The 24,551-nt window shown below is 33.5% G+C and overlaps 3 protein-coding genes and 1 long non-coding RNA gene across 4 annotated transcripts; all 4 read right to left on the bottom strand.

The window, feature by feature from the left end:
- Positions 1 to 4,022: 4,022 nt before the first annotated feature.
- LOC116030782 (guanine nucleotide-binding protein subunit beta-1-like) lies at positions 4,023 to 5,514 on the bottom strand. Its single transcript, XM_031273117.1, has 4 exons — positions 5,406 to 5,514; positions 5,179 to 5,321; positions 4,966 to 5,060; positions 4,023 to 4,402 (listed from the first exon to the last, which is right to left on the bottom strand). The coding sequence occupies exons 2-4, from the start codon at positions 5,282 to 5,284 to the stop codon at positions 4,055 to 4,057; spliced, it is 549 nt and encodes a 182-aa protein (XP_031128977.1). The 5' UTR covers positions 5,285 to 5,321; positions 5,406 to 5,514; the 3' UTR covers positions 4,023 to 4,054.
- A 387-nt stretch (positions 5,515 to 5,901) lies between these two features.
- On the bottom strand, positions 5,902 to 7,478 carry LOC116029839 (cyclase-associated protein 1-like). Its single transcript, XM_031271879.1, has 6 exons — positions 7,470 to 7,478; positions 7,168 to 7,273; positions 6,981 to 7,036; positions 6,846 to 6,902; positions 6,548 to 6,694; positions 5,902 to 6,213 (listed from the first exon to the last, which is right to left on the bottom strand). The coding sequence occupies exons 1-6, from the start codon at positions 7,476 to 7,478 to the stop codon at positions 6,124 to 6,126; spliced, it is 465 nt and encodes a 154-aa protein (XP_031127739.1). The 3' UTR covers positions 5,902 to 6,123.
- A 317-nt stretch (positions 7,479 to 7,795) lies between these two features.
- On the bottom strand, positions 7,796 to 13,044 carry LOC116030393 (cyclase-associated protein 1-like). The gene is made up of 12 exons (XM_031272629.1): positions 12,852 to 13,044; positions 12,577 to 12,679; positions 10,505 to 11,039; positions 10,151 to 10,319; positions 10,003 to 10,067; positions 9,468 to 9,735; positions 9,242 to 9,389; positions 9,062 to 9,171; positions 8,875 to 8,930; positions 8,740 to 8,796; positions 8,442 to 8,588; positions 7,796 to 8,107 (listed from the first exon to the last, which is right to left on the bottom strand). The coding sequence occupies exons 3-12, from the start codon at positions 10,922 to 10,924 to the stop codon at positions 8,018 to 8,020; spliced, it is 1,530 nt and encodes a 509-aa protein (XP_031128489.1). The 5' UTR covers positions 10,925 to 11,039; positions 12,577 to 12,679; positions 12,852 to 13,044; the 3' UTR covers positions 7,796 to 8,017.
- Positions 13,045 to 15,525: 2,481 nt separating this feature from the next.
- Positions 15,526 to 22,012, bottom strand: LOC116028363. Its single transcript, XR_004100135.1, has 3 exons — positions 21,897 to 22,012; positions 21,621 to 21,724; positions 15,526 to 15,831 (listed from the first exon to the last, which is right to left on the bottom strand). It is a non-coding gene; the product is annotated as an uncharacterized LOC116028363 (long non-coding RNA).
- Positions 22,013 to 24,551: the final 2,539 nt, after the last annotated feature.

Genomic DNA, 24,551 nt, shown 5'->3' with positions numbered 1-24,551 from the left:
TCAAAAAGGTAACACTCCTCTTCATGAGGAGTGTTAGCTTTTATTATTTTTTAACAATTGTCTAATGATTTGTCTAATGATCACCTGACTTTCAATGACTAGTTTAGTTTTTATTATTTTTTACGGAATGTTGATGATTACTCTAATGATATAATTAATTAGCTTTCACTTATTAGTTAGTTATTAATGATTAGTTATTAATGATTAATTGATGATTAGATGGTTAATTGATTAGTTGTATGATTTTTTTTTAATTATTTGGATTGATGATAATAAAATTATTATTTTATCATACTTGTGCAATAATTATTGTCGTGAGCTAAAGATAATAGTAACGCTAAAACTTGTACGATAAATTTCGGTTTTAAATTAATACAATTCAACATATTTAATATACATCTGTAAAATAAAATAAAGCACCTGCTTCATCCAAAAATTTAGTGGTGTTCCCGGCAAGTTAAGTTAATGATGTTAAAAACAATAAATTCAATGGCAATATAAATTAGGGAAATTGCATATATGTTTGTACCTAAGGTGGTAATGTCGCGAACCAGTTCCACATAATGTCAGGCGGCCGCGCCTCGTTGATTACCGTCGTTGTTGTTCTTAGACCGGCTGAGGGAGAAACTCATCCATTGTCGGTAATTGCAATTGCCTACCACCTTGATCGGATGACTCTCCTCTGTGAAAGTCCTGTATTGGGTAGCTCGAAGGCATATTGTTGTATGTAGGACGAGGTTCATAATTATGCATGTGAGGTTGGGGTTGTTGATAGGATGACCCAGGTTGGGTGGGGTCGTACACTGCACTTGCTGGGGTTGTATAATTTGGATATTGAAATGAAGATGGAACGAATGAAACAACTCCATATGGTGAGTACTCCCCAAACTGTTGAAATGAAGATGAAGCGAATGAAACAACCCCAATTTACAAATGGATCTATTTTTAATTTTAAAAAAAAATATTGAATGACTTTACAAATGTTGGGTTTAAATGCACCTGAAACAACGATCTTTCTAAACGAGATAGATGCGCAAGAATATACTACGGTCATCTTCCTTACTCTACAATTAATTAATTATCCTTGTCGTAAGTGATTTTGTATTTGTAGATTTTTTAAGTCTATCATTTAGAACTATCTATTTACTATATAACGTGTTCATTTATGTTCTTCATTCTTTTTACTAGCTTGCGTTACTAACTAATCATCAATTAATTATTGCGTTACTATCTTATCTTTAACTCACAATAATAATTAGACAAATCATTAGCACTTGTTAAAAAATAATAAAAGCTAACACTCCTCATGAAGAGGAGTGTTACCTTTTTTATTACAACTCCACATCTACACCCGTCTTTTCTTATTTTGCCGGTTTATTTTTTCCGTAACATTTTGGAATCCATTTTAAAAATCATTGTCCGGCGAAGAAAGCACCCATAGGACATTACCCTATAATTCAGGCTAAAATGACACTAAATAGGCGGGATTACATGATTTTAAAATAGGTAATATAAATATTCCAAAAAAAAAAAACGACGTTGTTTAATCTGGGCGGGAAAATAGACTATCCTGATTGGCTAGATTCCGGTGTCTTTTATATATATATATATATATATATATATATATATATATATATATATATATATATATATATATATATATATATATATATATATAACATATATTTTTGGCTTGATATAGTTAGAATTTGTAAATTTAGTCTATTTCTCACAAAATTTGGTGTGATGTATTAAAGCATTTTGTCATGGATTTACAATTTGAAATTTTATAGTATATATCCATTTTTTCATTATTCAAAATGTTGGATCCCTTTGATTTGGACTCATATTAGCATTTGGATATTAATTCTATACTTTGAAAGTTTTTATTAATTTTTTTAAAGTTATACAATTTGTTTGAAATATATGAGTTTAATATTTAATTTGATGCATATTTTTCCTAAGCATAATATTCAGTTTTAAATTATACAATTTTATTATGCATTTAGCAATGCATAGTTTAGGATGAAATTATATTAGTTCATAATTAAGTTGGACTTATGCAAAACTTTAGTTGTAGTAGTGTCTGAATTTAAGTACATTTCGTCCGTTAATTTAGTCGACTATTTTTTAAGCTTTATACATAGGTGAACCTTACAGATTTATGGTGTATAATCCTACAGTGTTATAGGCTTATACCCCAAACAGTTACACATTAAGTACATATGAATTGGGGAGCCATAATAATTTTATGGTCATGACTTAAGAACATCTTGTGTCATTAGTCCCCTTAAATATTATATATTTTGATTTTTCCATCACAATCTGGTATAATCTGTTTGTTAAAATTTTAATTATTCTTTGCTAATGTGATTTGGTTTTAGTTCATTAAAGAATAGTCATAGCATCTTTAATTTACTGATTTCTATTAAGTTTCATCACATAAAGATCATGCAAGGAATTGATAATTGTCTAGTGATATTTTAATTTTAATCTGGTTGGGGAGTAGCCACAACATTTTTAATCAGTTAAAATTATATATTTAGCGGTTTATCTTGATCACATAAAGTTTTAGACATATAAGTTGTGATTAATTGTATGGAATTTAGTCCACAAGCAATTTCGTTATATTTGTACAATTAATTAGGATTAAATACTGGACTATGATCATAATTTAGCCCAAAGGCAATTATGTATCGGAATGTAGTTTAGTAATTTTATCAGCGATGATTGAACTAAATAAATTTATTTACTATATGATTATCTATAAATAATTTCCATCTCTATCATGAAGTTTAGTTTTATGATGTAAATTTTAGGTCATATTTCTTAATTTGCCCACAAGGATTAAGAAAAGAAATATGATTTCTTAATTATTTTTTTTTAGTTATCACAATGGTTGTAATGAAGCTTGTTGAATAAAACTTTAGTATACAAGCAAGTTTTTATGTCACTTGATTTTTCATTTAATTTAATAATTGTTTCATCATAAAATTTCAGTTGAATCTAATTGAATTAAAACTTTCGCTCACAGGCAAGTTTTATGTCACTAGGTTTTTCGGGCTATTTGATGTTTGAGATAAAATATTATCACAAGGGCTTTAATTGGATTTAATAGAATTAAAACTTTAGCCACAGACAAATTTTATGTCAATAAATTCCTCAACCCGCTAGATAATAATTTTATCACAATCTTTTAGAATTTATAAATTTAGTTCAACTATAATTCTAAATTTCATGGCTTGTATTGACAAAACATGTATTTAGTTACTTCCTAGATTTAGCAACATTTAATAGTTCATCCACGAAACTTGCTCAGTTATTTGGACTAACTGTAGGAAATTTCATGATATATATGATATACCTCTTTTGGAATAAAATGTATGTTTTGAACCAAAATTCATCTTGATTTTTAGAGATGTATTTTATTATTTTAGTATATCCAACTATGGTAGAGAGCTATGTCCTCATTAGTTATACATTTAGTTGGATTATAATTGGAACCAAATATTAATTATTTAGTACGCCCAACTAATGGTGAGGACTTATATTTTCATTATTTAGTTGGTCAAATCAATTATGAGTATGTATACCATTAATTTCGCAGAAGAATATTTTAATCAATAGGAGTGATCATTTAGAAAAAAAATCATTAAGATGCTCAACTAAAGATTCCACAAGTATTAATTTTGCACTTGTTCATATAAATTCATAAGTTCAAATTATTGAACATTTGGTTGTGCAAAATATATATGAAAATGTTGTAACAATATTAAGGATTTTATTAGAACAAATACATTTAACTTGTGATGCATTGTTATTTAAATAAATTCTTTAGCATTTAATAGAGTATATAGTTTCTTCAAAATTAATCCAGGACCATATTTGTTTGTAAGGCTCAAGACAATTTTGGGAGATAATAAAAATAAAACTCATAATATTCAGTTCATTTTGAGGTAGACCCTTGAGATTATTTGAGAAGTTATGGTGTATGTTTAAAATTCTAAATTTTTGGACTTATATTTTGGTTTATTGTCTAAGTTGAGCACTTGTTTTATCCACATGTTTTATCACCAGAACTTGTTATTAAGTGAGCATCCTCATTAGGAACATACTGGCATGAGGATACATAACCCTTATGCCCACTTAGTGTTCTTGATACTGTTGAATTTCCATCACTATCTGGAGGGGGGTTCAAATTGAAAATAGAGCAAACACTATCAAGCCCTCCACAAGCAACAGACTGCCCAGTTGGAGAGAAGGCACAGGTCATGACCCAAGCACACGGTAGCTTAATCGCATGAGTTTTCTGGCTTGTAAGAGCATTCCAAACAATTAACCTGCCATCTTGAGATGCACTGACAATGCGATTTTTTTCAGGAGTCCAGTCCAGTGAATACACCTGCCAAAAGATTTAAGGGATTGGAGCAATCAAGTATTAAAAGTAAATTTATAATGTGAAATAGTGATAAAGCAAATGCATGCATATTTTGGTCAAGCAAATTTTTAAGACAAGTTCAACTTATCAAAAAGGAGAGGGGGAAAAAGAAGAATAAAACTAACATATCTCATATCTGTGCAACCTCTATGCTGTTAGACAATTTTAATCTTTACCCATTCTGAAATACAGGAAGATCTTTAGCTAAAAGAAGAAAAAGAAAACCCTACAACTAGGGTTCTTTGCTTTTTTCCCTCTTTCCTGCAGGGTAATTCATTGCAGCTAGGCTACTAAAGCAATTGGTCTTTGGTTGCAGAGTTGCTAAATATGGAACTCAGAAACATTCAAGAAAATCAAACTCTCTCATCTGACTGATCAGAGCAATGAGCAAAAGCTTCTACCTATCTGGATAACATTTTAATAATTTACTATCAATTAAACCACAAGCTTACACCGAAGTACTAAAATATTTATTCTGCAAACTTTAGTAGCTGGTGAAATCCCATAGAGTGGAGAAAGAATTATACCTTGCCTGTGTGACCTTGCAAGTTTCTACAGCACACCAGATCTGTAGGGCCGAAGCTGATCGGAGTCTTACCTTGCGACCTTGCATACGTCGCAACTGCCATGAAGTCAACACGGATACGATCAGATACTAACCATCAATCATTTCCAGGAAAAAGAAACTCAACTTTTAGCAAAGTTCATTGACAAAAAGATTAGAAAAATAGAGAAATAACCATCGGTGTCGAGAAGAAGAAGACGTTTCTCCTTCAATCGTTCCCGAAGAGAATTTACAGTCTGCGTCGCTGCCATGTGCCGTTCTTTGAGCTCCGCTACTGACATTTTTGTTTTTCCTTTGAAAAATCCGCTCTTAAATCATCTTAGCACGAATTTTGATATGAAAAATCCGCTCTTAAATCATCTTAGCACGAATTTTGATAGTAAGACACCGCTCTTAAATCATCTTAGCACGAATTTTGATAGTAAGACAAAGGGATTAGTTCTAAAACTCCTGACAGAATTGTAGGGTTTAGAGTCGAACAATCTGAATCTGAAATCTGAAATTCGATTTTTTTTTTTTAAATGAAAAACGAGTTTTGAACGTTGGCTGATTCAGCGAGCCGCGGCCTCAACGGGGTCCATGGCTTCACGGTTCAGTCTTCAGAACAATTTTCAGATGGTGGGGGGTTCGTAGAATTGTTCTACGGCGAATGGAGACATTGACTGGAAGCCGCCGGGTCCACATGGAATTTCCGCAAATGGACCGCGTTGATTAAGATGGTAAACTGGAATTAAATTTAATTTTTCTTTCTTTTAATCCTATACTAGTTTAAGCTTATTCCGTTTGATATATTACTCCGTATTTTTCTTTCTTTACAACTTCCTTTCCAAATTTCTCCCTTTTTGCAAAAGTTTTGATACACTAAACAACATTATGAAAGAAGAAACAATTCTCATTATGACAACTAATAAATGTATAAAATTATATTTAAAACTCAAAAATTACAAAATTTTAATTCTTGTGCATATATAAGAAAGAAATGAAAACGAGAACTTCACGAGAAGCTCATTCAATAATAACCCGCCGGGGTGCATATGCTAGAGTATTTGAAATAAATAACAAATTAAAAGAATTTGATCAAACGTTTTAACAAGTCAAAATTAGTGTCACCGATTAACAGTTAACCACCACTGGAGTGGGTGACTGGAACAGTTTCAAATTGCCCATCCTTGTACACATGAGCAAACTGCTGCGGCAATGCATGCTCCTCCTGCATATATACATAAATTACAAAATTCTCAATATATAAATGTTTTCATTTTAACTATTTGTAGCAACCCTGCAACTTATTTGGTCTCTTTTTCGCTTAATGGTTTAAGCTGTAGCAGCTAAAACCATGAAATTTGAGTAGCTCAAATAAAAAGAAAAATTAAGTGTCTCAAGCATATCACATCAGATTATGTATAGGGTAGGATTGCCTGACACTTCAATAAAGAAAATATTAAAATTGATGGAAATTGTCTTTTTCTTTTTGAAATAAGGGTAGAAAATATCGCATTAAACATGGATTTATAGGTTTGGTATACTAGGAAGGAGAAGCATACCCAATCATAATCAAGCCCTTCTTTAGCAGGCACTGAAACGTTGATTTCAGTAGACTCAGCTGTCGTAATAGAAGCCTCCAATGAATTTTTACTCAAGTATAACTGGACCCCAGATGTATTATCCACTGAAATTGTTGGTGCAATACCCTAAAGAACCAATGTAGAACCAAAGAAATATAAACCCATGTCCCATAACACAAACAAGGAGGAAGAACAGATACTAACTTCTGAACTCTCAATGTCAATGGCAATGGAATAGAATAGTAAAGCTCTTTTCAGTAGAGTAAAAGCAAAATACCTGACATTGCACCTCTATACCTTTGCAATTAACAAGCTCAAAAGCTGCCACAACATCCTGTGAAGTTTTTGAATTAGCCCATTAATTTTTCATATTCAAAGGACATGTTCCATGTTCAAAAAGTTTCTCACTCACCGTGAATAAAACACCCATCTTACTGCATTTATCAAGGGTTATGTTGTTTACTTTTCCTGCAAAATATCATCGTTTGACACAAGTTAGCTCTTTCAAAGTTATTGCTCAAAAAAACAAAGAATTATTCTGCAGTTTATAACCGAGCTGACACTAGATCAGACTTTACTTTGCCAGAAGCAAAAGTTACCTTGGATCTGCAGAACAGAACCTTTGCACCCAAAGGCATATACAGACTGCTTGGGATCACAATCATCAATAACCAAATTCTTCTCGTCAATTTGATACNGTTTTTCCTTTGAAAAATCCGCTCTTAAATCATCTTAGCACGAATTTTGATAGTAAGACAAAGGGATTAGTTCTAAAACTCCTGACAGAATTGTAGGGTTTAGAGTCGAACAATCTGAATCTGAAATCTGAAATTCGATTTTTTTTTTTTAAATGAAAAACGAGTTTTGAACGTTGGCTGATTCAGCGAGCCGCGGCCTCAACGGGGTCCATGGCTTCACGGTTCAGTCTTCAGAACAATTTTCAGATGGTGGGGGGTTCGTAGAATTGTTCTACGGCGAATGGAGACATTGACTGGAAGCCGCCGGGTCCACATGGAATTTCCGCAAATGGACCGCGTTGATTAAGATGGTAAACTGGAATTAAATTTAATTTTTCTTTCTTTTAATCCTATACTAGTTTAAGCTTATTCCGTTTGATATATTACTCCGTATTTTTCTTTCTTTACAACTTCCTTTCCAAATTTCTCCCTTTTTGCAAAAGTTTTGATACACTAAACAACATTATGAAAGAAGAAACAATTCTCATTATGACAACTAATAAATGTATAAAATTATATTTAAAACTCAAAAATTACAAAATTTTAATTCTTGTGCATATATAAGAAAGAAATGAAAACGAGAACTTCACGAGAAGCTCATTCAATAATAACCCGCCGGGGTGCATATGCTAGAGTATTTGAAATAAATAACAAATTAAAAGAATTTGATCAAACGTTTTAACAAGTCAAAATTAGTGTCACCGATTAACAGTTAACCACCACTGGAGTGGGTGACTGGAACAGTTTCAAATTGCCCATCCTTGTACACATGAGCAAACTGCTGCGGCAATGCATGCTCCTCCTGCATATATACATAAATTACAAAATTCTCAATATATAAATGTTTTCATTTTAACTATTTGTAGCAACCCTGCAACTTATTTGGTCTCTTTTTCGCTTAATGGTTTAAGCTGTAGCAGCTAAAACCATGAAATTTGAGTAGCTCAAATAAAAAGAAAAATTAAGTGTCTCAAGCATATCACATCAGATTATGTATAGGGTAGGATTGCCTGACACTTCAATAAAGAAAATATTAAAATTGATGGAAATTGTCTTTTTCTTTTTGAAATAAGGGTAGAAAATATCGCATTAAACATGGATTTATAGGTTTGGTATACTAGGAAGGAGAAGCATACCCAATCATAATCAAGCCCTTCTTTAGCAGGCACTGAAACGTTGATTTCAGTAGACTCAGCTGTCGTAATAGAAGCCTCCAATGAATTTTTACTCAAGTATAACTGGACCCCAGATGTATTATCCACTGAAATTGTTGGTGCAATACCCTAAAGAACCAATGTAGAACCAAAGAAATATAAACCCATGTCCCATAACACAAACAAGGAGGAAGAACAGATACTAACTTCTGAACTCTCAATGTCAATGGCAATGGAATAGAATAGTAAAGCTCTTTTCAGTAGAGTAAAAGCAAAATACCTGACATTGCACCTCTATACCTTTGCAATTAACAAGCTCAAAAGCTGCCACAACATCCTGTGAAGTTTTTGAATTAGCCCATTAATTTTTCATATTCAAAGGACATGTTCCATGTTCAAAAAGTTTCTCACTCACCGTGAATAAAACACCCATCTTACTGCATTTATCAAGGGTTATGTTGTTTACTTTTCCTGCAAAATATCATCGTTTGACACAAGTTAGCTCTTTCAAAGTTATTGCTCAAAAAAACAAAGAATTATTCTGCAGTTTATAACCGAGCTGACACTAGATCAGACTTTACTTTGCCAGAAGCAAAAGTTACCTTGGATCTGCAGAACAGAACCTTTGCACCCAAAGGCATATACAGACTGCTTGGGATCACAATCATCAATAACCAAATTCTTCTCGTCAATTTGATACTCAACCACCCATCTGCAAGAAACACATTTCACAAATTTCATAATGATCAAACACGTATTAATCAGGAAATGTAGGTGCTTACTTGCGACCCATTTGGAGCTCTAGTTTTGGATTTCCTGCTCTAGAGGAAAATGCTGACTTAGCAGAGCCTTTCTTCCCAGTATCTCCAACAATGCTACTTCTATCTGCCCGGTTCTTTGATTTCATATCATCTGTTACCTTTCTCAAACCTAGACTAGAAAGAAAACAAAGATTACAACATAAAACTGAGATCAAATAAAAAAGAAGCTGCCAAGAACAAAAATTACCGGATGTTACCGGCTTTCCAGAATTTATTTCTGCAAAAACAGCAGACATTCCCTTTGAATTTGTTGATGAAGACTGATGAGATCCAGACGTGAAAAGTGAAGATGGAGCTGGAGGTGCAGATACAAAATGCTTCCCTGTAGCATTCCATACAGGACCCAATGGGTAGTGACTTTTCACATAATCTCTCAAGCCAGGTACATAAAGCTCCTTCAAAGCTTTTGCCCACTCAATGTGATTGGGATCATTGTTTTTATAGTCCACAAGAATCTATGATGCAATGAAAATTGGTTCAGGAATTAGAAATAGAAATGGCTTCATCTCACTCTGAAAAAGTAGTTGGCCAAAATGATGATCATGTAAAGCATCAATAAAATACCCAAGTTTTGCATTTCCCCATTTAGTCCTATTTTTTTTAATTTGACCTAATAATATCGTTGATTTCAATTTTTTGCCAAATTCAATCCCAGTTAAGAACTAAAATTGGCACCCAAAGAAAAAAAAGTTAAAGAATACAAAATGTCTAAACCATTGTACCTTGTTGGAGTAAAATTCAGCTGTCTGCCAGCTTTCTTCCACATGAGCAGTGGGCATGCTCATACCTATGAACAACTGTGACATAAGTAACCAGTTTGCATATACATACTTATTAACAAGTGAGATACAAAGCTTGGATGTGTCTCACCGCACTCTTTTCCTGTGTAAGCAATCCATGCCAGGGCTGTTAGACTTTCAGCTGTGGCCTTCAAGTGGTTGGAGAAATCAGATTTACTCCCCTCTGTCATTGATGAAGCCTTCATAATTACTTCGTTCAAGGGCTTCAAAAATTCTGGCATACTTTTCATATCGGGTTTCTAGGTAATCCATACATAATGTGAGTGTAAGATCTAAACAAATTTATCGATAACTGAACAGGACACATAGCATGATCTCAACATGAAAATGAAATGGAGGAACTGCGATTTTCAAATTAATTCAAAAATTTCCACCAAGTATGGAACAACAAGTTGATCTATGGATTTAATTAGAATAAATTAACCTGAGTTTCCTTGACTTTGATCAGAAGCTGCTTTTCAACAAAAAATGCTTCCTCTAAGATCATGGATGCATCCAAAACTTGTCCTCCAATCTTCTCCGCCGCGCTGGTAATCGCCCCGATGTACTGTGAAATCAGACCGTCGAATACAACTATCGACGGATCCGTCGCTGCATATCCGTCTACATTCAGCGACCTCGACGCCTGGAATCCGCCGGAACACAGCGCCTCCAGACGGTCCGCCACTGATTCCAACCGCTCTACTAACTTGGTTTCCATGGCCACCGAAACTGCACAAACCTCTCTACATTCAAATACTTCCGATCCGTATACAATTTCCTCCTTCTTGTAGATGATCGTTGAGTGCTTGTTGCGATGTTTCGCGATCAACTGATGCTCCATACCTGCGCGCGTTTGCTGCATGAATTTAGAATCTCTGTGAATTTCTAGGCGACACGTGTAGGATAGCTAGTAAATGATGGCCCTTTTTCTGCGTTGTGGCTAATTTGGATCGAAAAGGCCCATCTCATTTTGGGTCCTGCACACTTTAATATTAATACGGAATTGATTTACAATAATTTGTTTTAAGGTAAATTTAATAGAATTTTTTTTACTATACTTAACAACTTAATGCATAGTATTTTACAAATTTGGATACATTTATATTCATATTTTACCAGCCAAAGACCTTGTGGTCTAGTGGCACCCGTTGTCCCGGTTTACACTTCCACATCTCCGACGTGGAATTTCCGCAAATGGACCGCGTTGATTAAGATGGTAAACTGGAATTAAATTTAATTTTTCTTTCTTTTAATCCTATACTAGTTTAAGCTTATTCCGTTTGATATATTACTCCGTATTTTTCTTTCTTTACAACTTCCTTTCCAAATTTCTCCCTTTTTGCAAAAGTTTTGATACACTAAACAACATTATGAAAGAAGAAACAATTCTCATTATGACAACTAATAAATGTATAAAATTATATTTAAAACTCAAAAATTACAAAATTTTAATTCTTGTGCATATATAAGAAAGAAATGAAAACGAGAACTTCACGAGAAGCTCATTCAATAATAACCCGCCGGGGTGCATTCACGAGAACTTCTCTCCAACTGGGCAGACTGTTGCTTGTGGAGGGCTTGATAGTGTTTGCTCTATTTTCAATTTGAACCCCCCTCCAGATAGTGATGGAAATTTAACAGTATCAAGAACACTAAGTGGGCATAAGGGTTATGTATCCTCATGCCAGTATGTTCCTAATGAGGATGCTCACTTAATAACAAGTTCTGGTGATAAAACATGTTCCTAATGAGGATGCTCACTTAGTATGTATCCTCATGCCAGTATGATTATTTGAGAATGCTTCTATCTAATCATTATTATATAATACATTATTATCTATTCATTAGCCAGGATAGATTATAATTACCATACTAAAATATTCCTGAATTATTACTACAAAATTTAATAATATACTGTTATATAATTAATAATTAATAATTTAATATTATAATTAATGCCATCTAATTATTACCTAATAAATACTAATTATTTCTAATTCAATAATTAATTGACATGACCATAATCATTACAAACAAATCTTAATCAAATAACCACAGTACACCAGTATAATACCTTGGTATATTTCATTTTTTTTAATAAAGTCTAGAAATGGCATTCTTGGTAGCGTTTTTCCATTCTCAAAAAAGGCTACCAAGAATGTCTCTTTTCCTCATTTTTCCTCCTTTAAAAAACCATCACATTTTGGTATCAACTGCGAAAAAGAATCCTATTTGGGGATAAAGTATCCCATTTCGGTATCATAACTATTATTTTTCCAGTTTTTGGGTGAAAAAACACACCCCACCGCAGAGACTACTTTATCCTTCAAAACCTTGCTCTTCTCGCATCTGCATGGAGAAGCTCACTCATCCCGTCACTACTATTGTGATCTAAAGTGTTTTTGCACTAAATAACATTAATGCCTCAAAATATTTTTAAAATGTAATTGAATTTAATAAAAAAAATTTATATTTACATCATACTCATAAAATCAATATAAATGTATAAATTACCTTAAATTATACAAAGAAATCGCGACCGTAATGATGATTCCTAGCTTCCAAAATCTTTTAAGTTTAACCACATCCTTGAAATTGAAGAAATATTTACAAGAACCTGGATTCAATGAAAACCAAACAGTAAAAATACGAACAAGCTAAGAAAAGAAAAACCAAAATCAAAATGCAAAACACTGCAAATTTTAGATATCCAGAGGAAAAAAGATGAAAATGAAGAAAAACAGCAAGAGAAAATGTAGAGATGGAGAAGATATAAGGTCGAATCTTACCGATGAATTTTAGCGGCATTGGGTCAGTTCAAAGATTAGAGAGTCGTGTAGGGAGTTTGTGAGCAGAAGATGGAGAGCGGAAATAATGAGAGCTGAGTGTTTAAAGTTTGCAAAAATTGAGAATTTAAGAAAGAGAGTTTTTCCAAAAAAAAAACAAAAGAGTTAAAGTGTTGAAGACTGATAAAAGTGTTTGATATATGCGTGTCCAATCGTTATTGTGTGGATTACCATCTAAAAAACGACTTTGTTTTGGATAATGCTTTTTTTACGTGATCAACTGCAATATACATTTTTATAATTTATTATGTATATTATTCTAACACAAAGTATATTATTCTAACAAATAATATGTATTATTTTATCGTAGAAGTTTCAGTATTTTAACTCATAATGTATATTATTTTAACACATAAAGTACATTATTTTAACATATAATGTACATTATTCCAACACATAATATATTATTATGACTAATAATGTAGAATTATATTATTCTAACTCATAAAATTCAACAACGTCATTTTGGACCGTGATTTACACACCGAATAACTTGCCATGCGTCTTCAAATTGAACAAAGTTCACTAGAGGTTATTCCTTACTGCTACATTTCCATCTTTTCAAACAAAATAATTTCACCTACCCAAGTCACGGGTGAACTGCAAAAATAGTCTACTTGAATTGTCAAGTTGCAGGCAATGAACAGTGACGACTGAATTGTTAAGGCTGAGTGAACTGCATAAAGGAAATGATGGGTGATTGTAAGGCTGGCAAGTGAATAGTTAAGATTCCACACCTCACTTTTTCCAATTTTTGCTTTTTTTATTACAAATACTAGCATCTCACTCATGCTATCTGTGAATAATAATTATTAAAAATTGTAAATTGTATCAACAATATCTAAGCTTTGTTTATGGATGGTTAATCTTGAAGAAAAAGCAGTTTTTTTCTTTAATAAGAACTCTAGAGGACGGCTATCAGGAACGATCTCTATGGGATAGAACCCATGACTGGCCTGTAGGGCATCGAAGGGACACAGAGGCTCGACGGGAGCAGGGGTCCACACAGGTACCTCTGGCGAGACTGGAGCAGGAGTGGGGTCTGGAGTACAAATCAGCGTCGGCGGGTCAGGTGCATAGCCATGGGCATAGGGATCTCCATCTAATAGGTACTGTGCATAATCATCATAATCATATATAGGGAACTCGAACTCAGACGGATCTGAGTCCGAAGGGCTGCAAGAACCTGTACTAGATTGCATCTGATAAATGACACAATGAAGTGTAGTTAGCACGACGGCTAAGTAAGGGGATCCATGGTCACTCGAAAGTAAACAAAGGTTTTCGAAAACAACCATCAATAATAAATACAGTAAGATAAACATTACCCAACAATCGCAATCTACCTGCAAGCAATCTAACAACAAACAATTTCACATTATGTCGGTAACTTCGGCACATAACACAGCCATTAATTCACACGTGGGGTACACAACACCCACNCTTTTAAGTTTAACCACATCCTTGAAATTGAAGAAATATTTACAAGAACCTGGATTCAATGAAAACCAAACAGTAAAAATACGAACAAGCTAAGAAAAGAAAAACCAAAATCAAAATGCAAAACACTGCAAATTTTAGATATCCAGAGGAAAAAAGATGAAAATGAAGAAAAACAGCAAGAGAAAATGTAGAGATGGAGAAGATATAAGGTCGAATCTTACCGATGAATTTTAGCGGCATTGGGTCAGTTCAAAGATTAGAGAGTCGTGTAGGGAGTTTGTGAGCAGAAGATGGAGAGCGGAAATAATGAGAGCTGAGTGTTTAAAGTTTGCAAAAATTGAGAATTTAAGAAAGAGAGTTTTTCCAAAAAAAAAACAAAAGAGTTAAAGTGTTGAAGACTGATAAAAGTGTTTGATATATGCGTGTCCAATCGTTATTGTGTGGATTACCATCTAAAAAACGACTTTGTTTTGGATAATGCTTTTTTTACGTGATCAACTGCAATATACATTTTTATAATTTATTATGTATATTATTCTAACACAAAGTATATTATTCTAACAAATAATATGTATTATTTTATCGTAGAAGTTTCAGTATTTTAACTCATAATGTATATTATTTTAACACATAAAGTACATTATTTTAACATATAATGTACATTATTCCAACACATAATATATTATTATGACTAATAATGTAGAATTATATTATTCTAACTCATAAAATTCAACAACGTCATTTTGGACCGTGATTTACACACCGAATAACTTGCCATGCGTCTTCAAATTGAACAAAGTTCACTAGAGGTTATTCCTTACTGCTACATTTCCATCTTTTCAAACAAAATAATTTCACCTACCCAAGTCACGGGTGAACTGCAAAAATAGTCTACTTGAATTGTCAAGTTGCAGGCAATGAACAGTGACGACTGAATTGTTAAGGCTGAGTGAACTGCATAAAGGAAATGATGGGTGATTGTAAGGCTGGCAAGTGAATAGTTAAGATTCCACACCTCACTTTTTCCAATTTTTGCTTTTTTTATTACAAATACTAGCATCTCACTCATGCTATCTGTGAATAATAATTATTAAAAATTGTAAATTGTATCAACAATATCTAAGCTTTGTTTATGGATGGTTAATCTTGAAGAAAAAGCAGTTTTTTTCTTTAATAAGAACTCTAGAGGACGGCTATCAGGAACGATCTCTATGGGATAGAACCCATGACTGGCCTGTAGGGCATCGAAGGGACACAGAGGCTCGACGGGAGCAGGGGTCCACACAGGTACCTCTGGCGAGACTGGAGCAGGAGTGGGGTCTGGAGTACAAATCAGCGTCGGCGGGTCAGGTGCATAGCCATGGGCATAGGGATCTCCATCTAATAGGTACTGTGCATAATCATCATAATCATATATAGGGAACTCGAACTCAGACGGATCTGAGTCCGAAGGGCTGCAAGAACCTGTACTAGATTGCATCTGATAAATGACACAATGAAGTGTAGTTAGCACGACGGCTAAGTAAGGGGATCCATGGTCACTCGAAAGTAAACAAAGGTTTTCGAAAACAACCATCAATAATAAATACAGTAAGATAAACATTACCCAACAATCGCAATCTACCTGCAAGCAATCTAACAACAAACAATTTCACATTATGTCGGTAACTTCGGCACATAACACAGCCATTAATTCACACGTGGGGTACACAACCCCCACTCGTTAATTCACATGTGGGGTACACAACACCCACCGTTAATTCACACGTGGGGTACACAACCCCCACTCGTTAATTCACATGTGGGGTACACAACACCCACCGTTAATTCACACGTGGGGTACACAACCCCCACTCGTTAATTCACATGTGGGGTACACAACACCCACCGTTAATTCACACGTGGGGTACACAACACCCACTCGTTAATTCACACGTGGGGTACACAACACCCACCTTCCTGTCCCACAACACTCAGCGAATAGACTTCGCTCTGCAGTATAGATTAATCGTACAGACCCCTCACCATTTCACTCAGCGAAGGAACTTCGCTCTGCAGTACCAATTAATCATACAGACTCCCTCACCATTCATTATTATCACACAACTCCATAACCTTCACACTTGATCAAATATATTTCCCCAAAATACACACTTTGGTTAGTGTTAGTCTCGTTATGGAAATTCGAGTACAGGAGACACAATAATTTTCAAAACACAAGTACTTTCCAAGTTAATAAATATAGTGCACAAAAATAACATTTGGGCCTTCAAAAATTCACCCGGATGCCCGTAGGCTTTCAAAACATCGCAACACTCAGGGTTAAAAACATCGGGGAAAAACCGGGTCAAAAACATGTCGAAAACGAGTCCGCGTCAAATCTGCCAGAAATTTCAGTTGGCGCAGCCCGAAAGATTGAGCCGGTAAAAATAGTTCCCGAACTCTTTTTCACTTGAAATTTTTATGGTAGAACCCCAACTTATAGTAATTGATGTCCATAAAAAGTTTTGGTCATTTTGATCCACGAATAAACACAGAAAATTCCCTTTTTGCCCTTGGCAGTGTGCTGTCCAGAATATTTTTCTCTCTGGACCAGTTTTGGAAAAAATTCGAAAACCGTACTTATACTACTCCGATCATTATGAAATTTTATATGCGGGTTCTACACTTATAGAACTACATGCCTAAAAAAATAGGATCAAAATACCTTACCAATTTTTCCCAATAAATCTCGGAAGTTACTGCCAGAATCTATCCTGATTTCTTTTCACTATTTTCACAAGTATAAGCCTATATGGGCATAAATTCAACATATACATGCATAAATTGGCTATGAACATGTATACAAAAATTACCAAAAATCCAAAGTGTAGTTTCTTAGGCTAACTTGTAGATCCACGAACTTAACACATAATTTCACGTAAAATTTTCCTAGTCACGTAATTTACTAGCATTTGTTCACCTTCAAGTGATTGAGCCAACTTAAGGGATTCCTTACCTTGATGGAAGATTTTAAAACCGAAGAAGTGTTAGATCTTTTCCTTGAATTCAAAGTCCCTAAAAACATCACCACAATAACAATATTTTTCATGCACTAAACATTAACACTTAAGTTCAAGCTTAAGTCTTAAAAAGGAATATAACCGAACAAAAACCGAAGTTCTTACCTAGAGTAGAGTTCTTGGAGTTGAGGAATTGCCTAGGGTGTTCTTGGATCACAATAGAAGACTAAGATAATTTCCCTTCTTCCTTCCCTAAGTGTGTTTTTCGAAAGTGAGAGTGGAAGAGTGAGAGAGATGATCATGTGCTTAGTGTAGATTTAGTTCTTGAAGATCAAGTAACAAGCGCAACTAGGCCATACCTCATAAATGTCACATTTAATGCCCAATCTTAGTCTTAGATTTGCCTTGCCACTTGTCAACACCCCATGGAGTCCTTAAGAAGATCACAACTTAAGTGGCCAGTTTATGGTTAAATCAGATGAAAGTTCGGAGGATTATAACTTAATTCGGGAAAATTCTAATACCAGAATTATTCTAAAAATACTCCCGTCGCAAATCACCAAATTTGGGAATTTTTCGGTATTCCGCGAAATATAGGTACAGAGTCCGTAACAATTTATCCCTTACAGTCCATTTAAAATTTTTCTTGAACTAACTAGAAATTCAGGCTTAATCGCATGATACTTAATAATCCAAATTCTAGAAGATTCGAACTGAATCTATATCCTTAAAATTTTCTCGGTTCGTGATCGGTACGTAGTTCGCAGCTTATCGATAACTAATCCTAAAAAAAATTATTTCGAGCACCGAACAGTCTTCTCTTAAACGTCATAGCTTAAAAAAAAATTTTACATCAATATTCTCGAATCTTAACTTTGTCGGAAAAACCGAGGGGTTACAACAAATGCATTTAACTTGTGATGCACTGTTATTTAAATAAATTCTTTAGCATTTAATAGAGTATATACTATATAGTTTCTTCAAAATTAATCCAGGGCCATTTTGGTTTGTAAGGCTCAAGACAATTTTGGGAGATATAAAAATAAGACTCATAATGTTCAGTTCATTTTTAGGTGGACTCTTGAGATTATTTGAGAAGTTATGGTGTATGTTTAAAATTCTAAATTTTTGGACTTAGATTTTGGTTTATTGTCTAAGTCGTTGGAATGCTTCTATCTAATCATTATTATATAATACATTAGCCAGGATAGATTATAATTACCATACTAAAATATTCCTGAATTATTACTACAAAATTTAATAATATACTGTTTTCTAATTAATAATTAATAATTAATAATTTAATATNTCATACAAAATCCTCACATGTTCGCTCAGCGAATAGACTTCGCTCTGCAGTATAGATTAATCGTACAGACCCCTCACCATTTCACTCAGCGAAGGAACTTCGCTCTGCAGTACCAATTAATCATACAGACTCCCTCACCATTCATTATTATCACACAACTCCATAACCTTCACACTTGATCAAATATATTTCCCCAAAATACACACTTTGGTTAGTGTTAGTCTCGTTATGGAAATTCGAGTACAGGAGACACAATAATTTTCAAAACACAAGTACTTTCCAAGTTAATAAATATAGTGCACAAAAATAACATTTGGGCCTTCAAAAATTCACCCGGATGCCCGTAGGCTTTCAAAACATCGCAACACTCAGGGTTAAAAACATCGGGGAAAAACCGGGTCAAAAACATGTCGAAAACGAGTCCGCGTCAAATCTGCCAGAAATTTCAGTTGGCGCAGCCCGAAAGATTGAGCCGGTAAAAATAGTTCCCGAACTCTTTTTCACTTGAAATTTTTATGGTAGAACCCCAACTTATAGTAATTGATGTCCATAAAAAGTTTTGGTCATTTTGATCCACGAATAAACACAGAAAATTCCCTTTTTGCCCTTGGCAGTGTGCTGTCCAGAATATTTTTCTCTCTGGACCAGTTTTGGAAAAAATTCGAAAACCGTACTTATACTACTCCGATCATTATGAAATTTTATATGCGGGTTCTACACTTATAGAACTACATGCCTAAAAAAATAGGATCAAAATACCTTACCAATTTTTCCCAATAAATCTCGGAAGTTACTGCCAGAATCTATCCTGATTTCTTTTCACTATTTTCACAAGTATAAGCCTATATGGGCATAAATTCAACATATACATGCATAAATTGGCTATGAACATGTATACAAAAATTACCAAAAATCCAAAGTGTAGTTTCTTAGGCTAACTTGTAGATCCACGAACTTAACACATAATTTCACGTAAAATTTTCCTAGTCACGTAATTTACTAGCATTTGTTCACCTTCAAGTGATTGAGCCAACTTAAGGGATTCCTTACCTTGATGGAAGATTTTAAAACCGAAGAAGTGTTAGATCTTTTCCTTGAATTCAAAGTCCCTAAAAACATCACCACAATAACAATATTTTTCATGCACTAAACATTAACACTTAAGTTCAAGCTTAAGTCTTAAAAAGGAATATAACCGAACAAAAACCGAAGTTCTTACCTAGAGTAGAGTTCTTGGAGTTGAGGAATTGCCTAGGGTGTTCTTGGATCACAATAGAAGACTAAGATAATTTCCCTTCTTCCTTCCCTAAGTGTGTTTTTCGAAAGTGAGAGTGGAAGAGTGAGAGAGATGATCATGTGCTTAGTGTAGATTTAGTTCTTGAAGATCAAGTAACAAGCGCAACTAGGCCATACCTCATAAATGTCACATTTAATGCCCAATCTTAGTCTTAGATTTGCCTTGCCACTTGTCAACACCCCATGGAGTCCTTAAGAAGATCACAACTTAAGTGGCCAGTTTATGGTTAAATCAGATGAAAGTTCGGAGGATTATAACTTAATTCGGGAAAATTCTAATACCAGAATTATTCTAAAAATACTCCCGTCGCAAATCACCAAATTTGGGAATTTTTCGGTATTCCGCGAAATATAGGTACAGAGTCCGTAACAATTTATCCCTTACAGTCCATTTAAAATTTTTCTTGAACTAACTAGAAATTCAGGCTTAATCGCATGATACTTAATAATCCAAATTCTAGAAGATTCGAACTGAATCTATATCCTTAAAATTTTCTCGGTTCGTGATCGGTACGTAGTTCGCAGCTTATCGATAACTAATCCTAAAAAAAATTATTTCGAGCACCGAACAGTCTTCTCTTAAACGTCATAGCTTAAAAAAAAATTTTACATCAATATTCTCGAATCTTAACTTTGTCGGAAAAACCGAGGGGTTACAACAAATGCATTTAACTTGTGATGCACTGTTATTTAAATAAATTCTTTAGCATTTAATAGAGTATATACTATATAGTTTCTTCAAAATTAATCCAGGGCCATTTTGGTTTGTAAGGCTCAAGACAATTTTGGGAGATATAAAAATAAGACTCATAATGTTCAGTTCATTTTTAGGTGGACTCTTGAGATTATTTGAGAAGTTATGGTGTATGTTTAAAATTCTAAATTTTTGGACTTAGATTTTGGTTTATTGTCTAAGTCGTTGGAATGCTTCTATCTAATCATTATTATATAATACATTAGCCAGGATAGATTATAATTACCATACTAAAATATTCCTGAATTATTACTACAAAATTTAATAATATACTGTTTTCTAATTAATAATTAATAATTAATAATTTAATATTATAATTAATGCCATCTAATTATTACCTGATAAATACTAATTATTACTAATTCAATAATTAATCGACATGACCATAATCATTACAAACAAATCTTAATCAAATAACCACAGTACACCAGTATAATACCTTGGTTTATTTCATTTTTTTAATAAAGTCTAGAAATGGCATTCTTGGTAGCGTTTTTCCATTCTAAAAAAGGCTACCAAGAATGTCTCTTTTCCTCATTTTTCCTCCTCTAAAAAACCATCACATTTTGGTATCAGCTGCGAAAAAGAATCCTATTTGGGGATAAAGTATCCAATTTCCGTCTATTCTCATAGTTTCACACTCAAGTATGGTATCATAACTATTATTTTTTCGTTTTTTGGGTGAAAAAACACACTGCACCGCAGAGACTACTTTATCCTTCGAAACCTTACTCTTCTCGCATCTGCATGGAGAAGCTCACTCATCCCGTCACTACTATTGTGATCTAAAGTGTTTTTGCACTAAATAACATTAATGCCTCAAAATATTTTTAAAATGTAATTGAATTTAATAAAAAATTATTATATTTACATCATACTCATAAAATCAATATAAATGTATAAATTACCTTAAATTATACAAAGAAATCGCGACCGTAAATGATGATTCCTAGCTTCCAAAATCTTTTAAGTTTAACCACATCCTTGAAATTGAAGAAATATTTACAAGAACCTGGATTCAATGAAAACCAAACAGTAAAAATACGAACAAGCTAAGAAAAGAAAAACCAAAATCAAAATGCAAAACACTGCAAATTTTAGATATCCAGAGAAAAAAAGATGAAAATGAAGAAAAACAGCGAGAGAAAATGTAGAGATGGAGAAGATATAAGGTCGAATCTTACCGATGAATTTTAGCGGCATTGGGTCAGTTCAAAGATTAGAGAATCGTGTAGGGAGTTTGTGAGCAGAAGATGGAGAGTGGAAATAATGAGAGCTGAGTGTTTACAGTTTGGAGAGATTGAGAATTTAAGAAAGAGAGTTTTTCCAAAAAAAAAAAAAAAAAAGAGTTAAAGTGTTGAAGACTGATAAAAGTGTTTGATATATGCGTGTCCAATCGTTATTGTGTGGATTACCATCTAAAAAACGACTTTGTTTTGGGTAATGCTTTTTTTTACGTGATCAACTGCAATATACATTTTTATAATTTATTATGTACATTATTCTAACACAAAGTATATTATTCTAACAAATAATATGCATTATTTTACCGTAGAAGTTTCAATATTTTAACTCATAATGTATATTATTTTAACACATAAAGTACATTATTTTAACATATAATGTACATTATTCCAACACGTAATATATTATTATGACTAATAATGTAGAATTATATTATTCTAACTCATAAAATTCAACAACGTCATTTTAGACCGTGATTTACACACCGAATAACTTGCCATGCGTCTTCAAATTGAACAAAGTTCACTAGAGGTTATTCCTTACTGCTACATTTCCATCTTTTCAAACAAAATAATTTCACCTACCCAAGTCACGGGTGAACTGCAAAAATAGTCCACTTGAATTGTCAAGTTGCAGGCAATGAACAGTGACGACTGAATTGTTAAGGCTGAGTGAACTGCATAAAGGAAATGATGGGTGATTGTAAGGCTGGCAAGTGAATAGTTAAGATTCCACACCTCACTTTTTCCAATTTTTGCTTTTTCTTATTACAAATACTAGCATTTCACTCATGCTATCCGTGAATAATAATTATTAAAAATTGTAAATTGTATCAACAATATCTAAGCTTTGTTTATGGATGGTTAATCTTGAAGAAAAAGCAGTTTTTTTCTTTAATAAGAAAAAGCAGCATTTTTGTATCCAATTTTCTGTTGTTGATATCATAACTTAAACACTCTAAAGATTAACAGGGATTTTGGTTGGGGGCACCTTTCTGGGATGCATCCATTATTAGAGACTTTGCCCGAGATATGCACAGTGAGCATACCATCCTTTGCCAAACTAAAGAGGTATCGTTCATAAAACGTTTTAATTTTACACTCATAAAGTGATGAATGCGTGGAAATTTATTGTAGCATGCAACCCAATGCGTATTTTTTTTCTACTCGAATAGATATTATTAGTCGATCACAATCTCCAATGTTCACCTTTTCAACGCTCACCGATATTAATTAAATGCATCCTTCAATTGTTGAAATCTAGAAAACGTTAATTGTAGAAATTTTTAGTCATCTCCCTACTGAGCTCCTAACATAGGTGAATCAGTGAATCACTGTAATTGCTCTTTCGATCCTAGCCTACATTTCAGGTAAATGAAAATATGCTCCAAATTAAACTCTATTTATTTGATTTATATCTTATCTTATTTGTTAGTCGAGTAGCATGGATCCTTAAGCTTGAACAACCTAGCTTCATTCTCAAAAAAGTAGTAGAGGCTTCCGTTTTCAATCCTAAACCCGCGGTGCCTCTTGAAGGTTAGTGACGCTGACAAATTATTGAATAGTACATCATATGATTTTAAATTTCATCCTTCTTTTATAGTTTCAATTATATAATCAATTACTGACACTCTAATCTTATCAAAAATGCATTTTGTCTGGGTACAACAAAAACTCTCGTGCACAAGTTTTCAAAAAAAAAAAAAGCTAATTGTTTTTTAACTGCAAGGGAAGCAGAAAGAACAAACCAATTGGATGCAAAACGTGAAAGGAGGTAAGAATTATTATAACATTGGTAGTTTTACTCAATTTATATATTTGTAGTGAAGAAAAACAACAAAAGGAATATGGATGGTCAATCTTGAAGAAAAAGCAGGTTTTTTTTATAAGAAAAAGCAGCTTTTTTGTATCCAATTTGCTGGTGTTGATATCATAACTTAAACACTCTAAAGATTAACAGGAATTTTGCTTGGGCGCACCTCTCTGGGATGCATCAATTGTTAGAGACTTTGCCCGAGATATGCACAGTGAGCATATCATCCTTTGCCAAACTAAAGAGGGATCACTCATTAAAGGTTTTAATTTTACACTCATATAGTGATGAATGCGTGGAAATTTATTGTAGCATGCAACCCGATGCGTATTTTTTCAACTCGAATAGATATTATTAGTCGATCACAATCTCCAATGTTCACCTTTTCAACGCCCACAAATATTAATTAAATGCATCCTTCAATTGTTGAAATCTAGAAAACGTTAATTGTAGAAATTTTTAGTCATCTCCCTACTGAGCTCCTAACATAACTGAATCACTGAATCACTGTAATTGCTCTTTCGATCCTAGCCTACATTTCAGGTAAATTGAAAAATTGCTCCAAATTAAACTCTATTTATTTGATTTATATCTTATCTTATTTGTTAGTCGAGTAGCATGGATCCTTAAGCTTCAACAACTAGCTTCATTCTCAAAAAAGTAGTAGAGGCTTCCGTTTTCAATCCTAAACCCGCGGTGCCTCTTGAAGGTTAGTGACGCTGACAAATTATTGAATAGGTGCCTCTTGAAGGTTAGTGACGCTGACAAATTATTGAATAGTA

This window comes from Ipomoea triloba, chromosome 9, assembly GCF_003576645.1.
Source record: "Ipomoea triloba cultivar NCNSP0323 chromosome 9, ASM357664v1".
NCBI lineage: Eukaryota > Viridiplantae > Streptophyta > Magnoliopsida > Solanales > Convolvulaceae > Ipomoea > Ipomoea triloba.
Note: the sequence above shows the minus strand (reverse complement) of the source record. Positions and strands in the feature narration are given on the sequence as shown.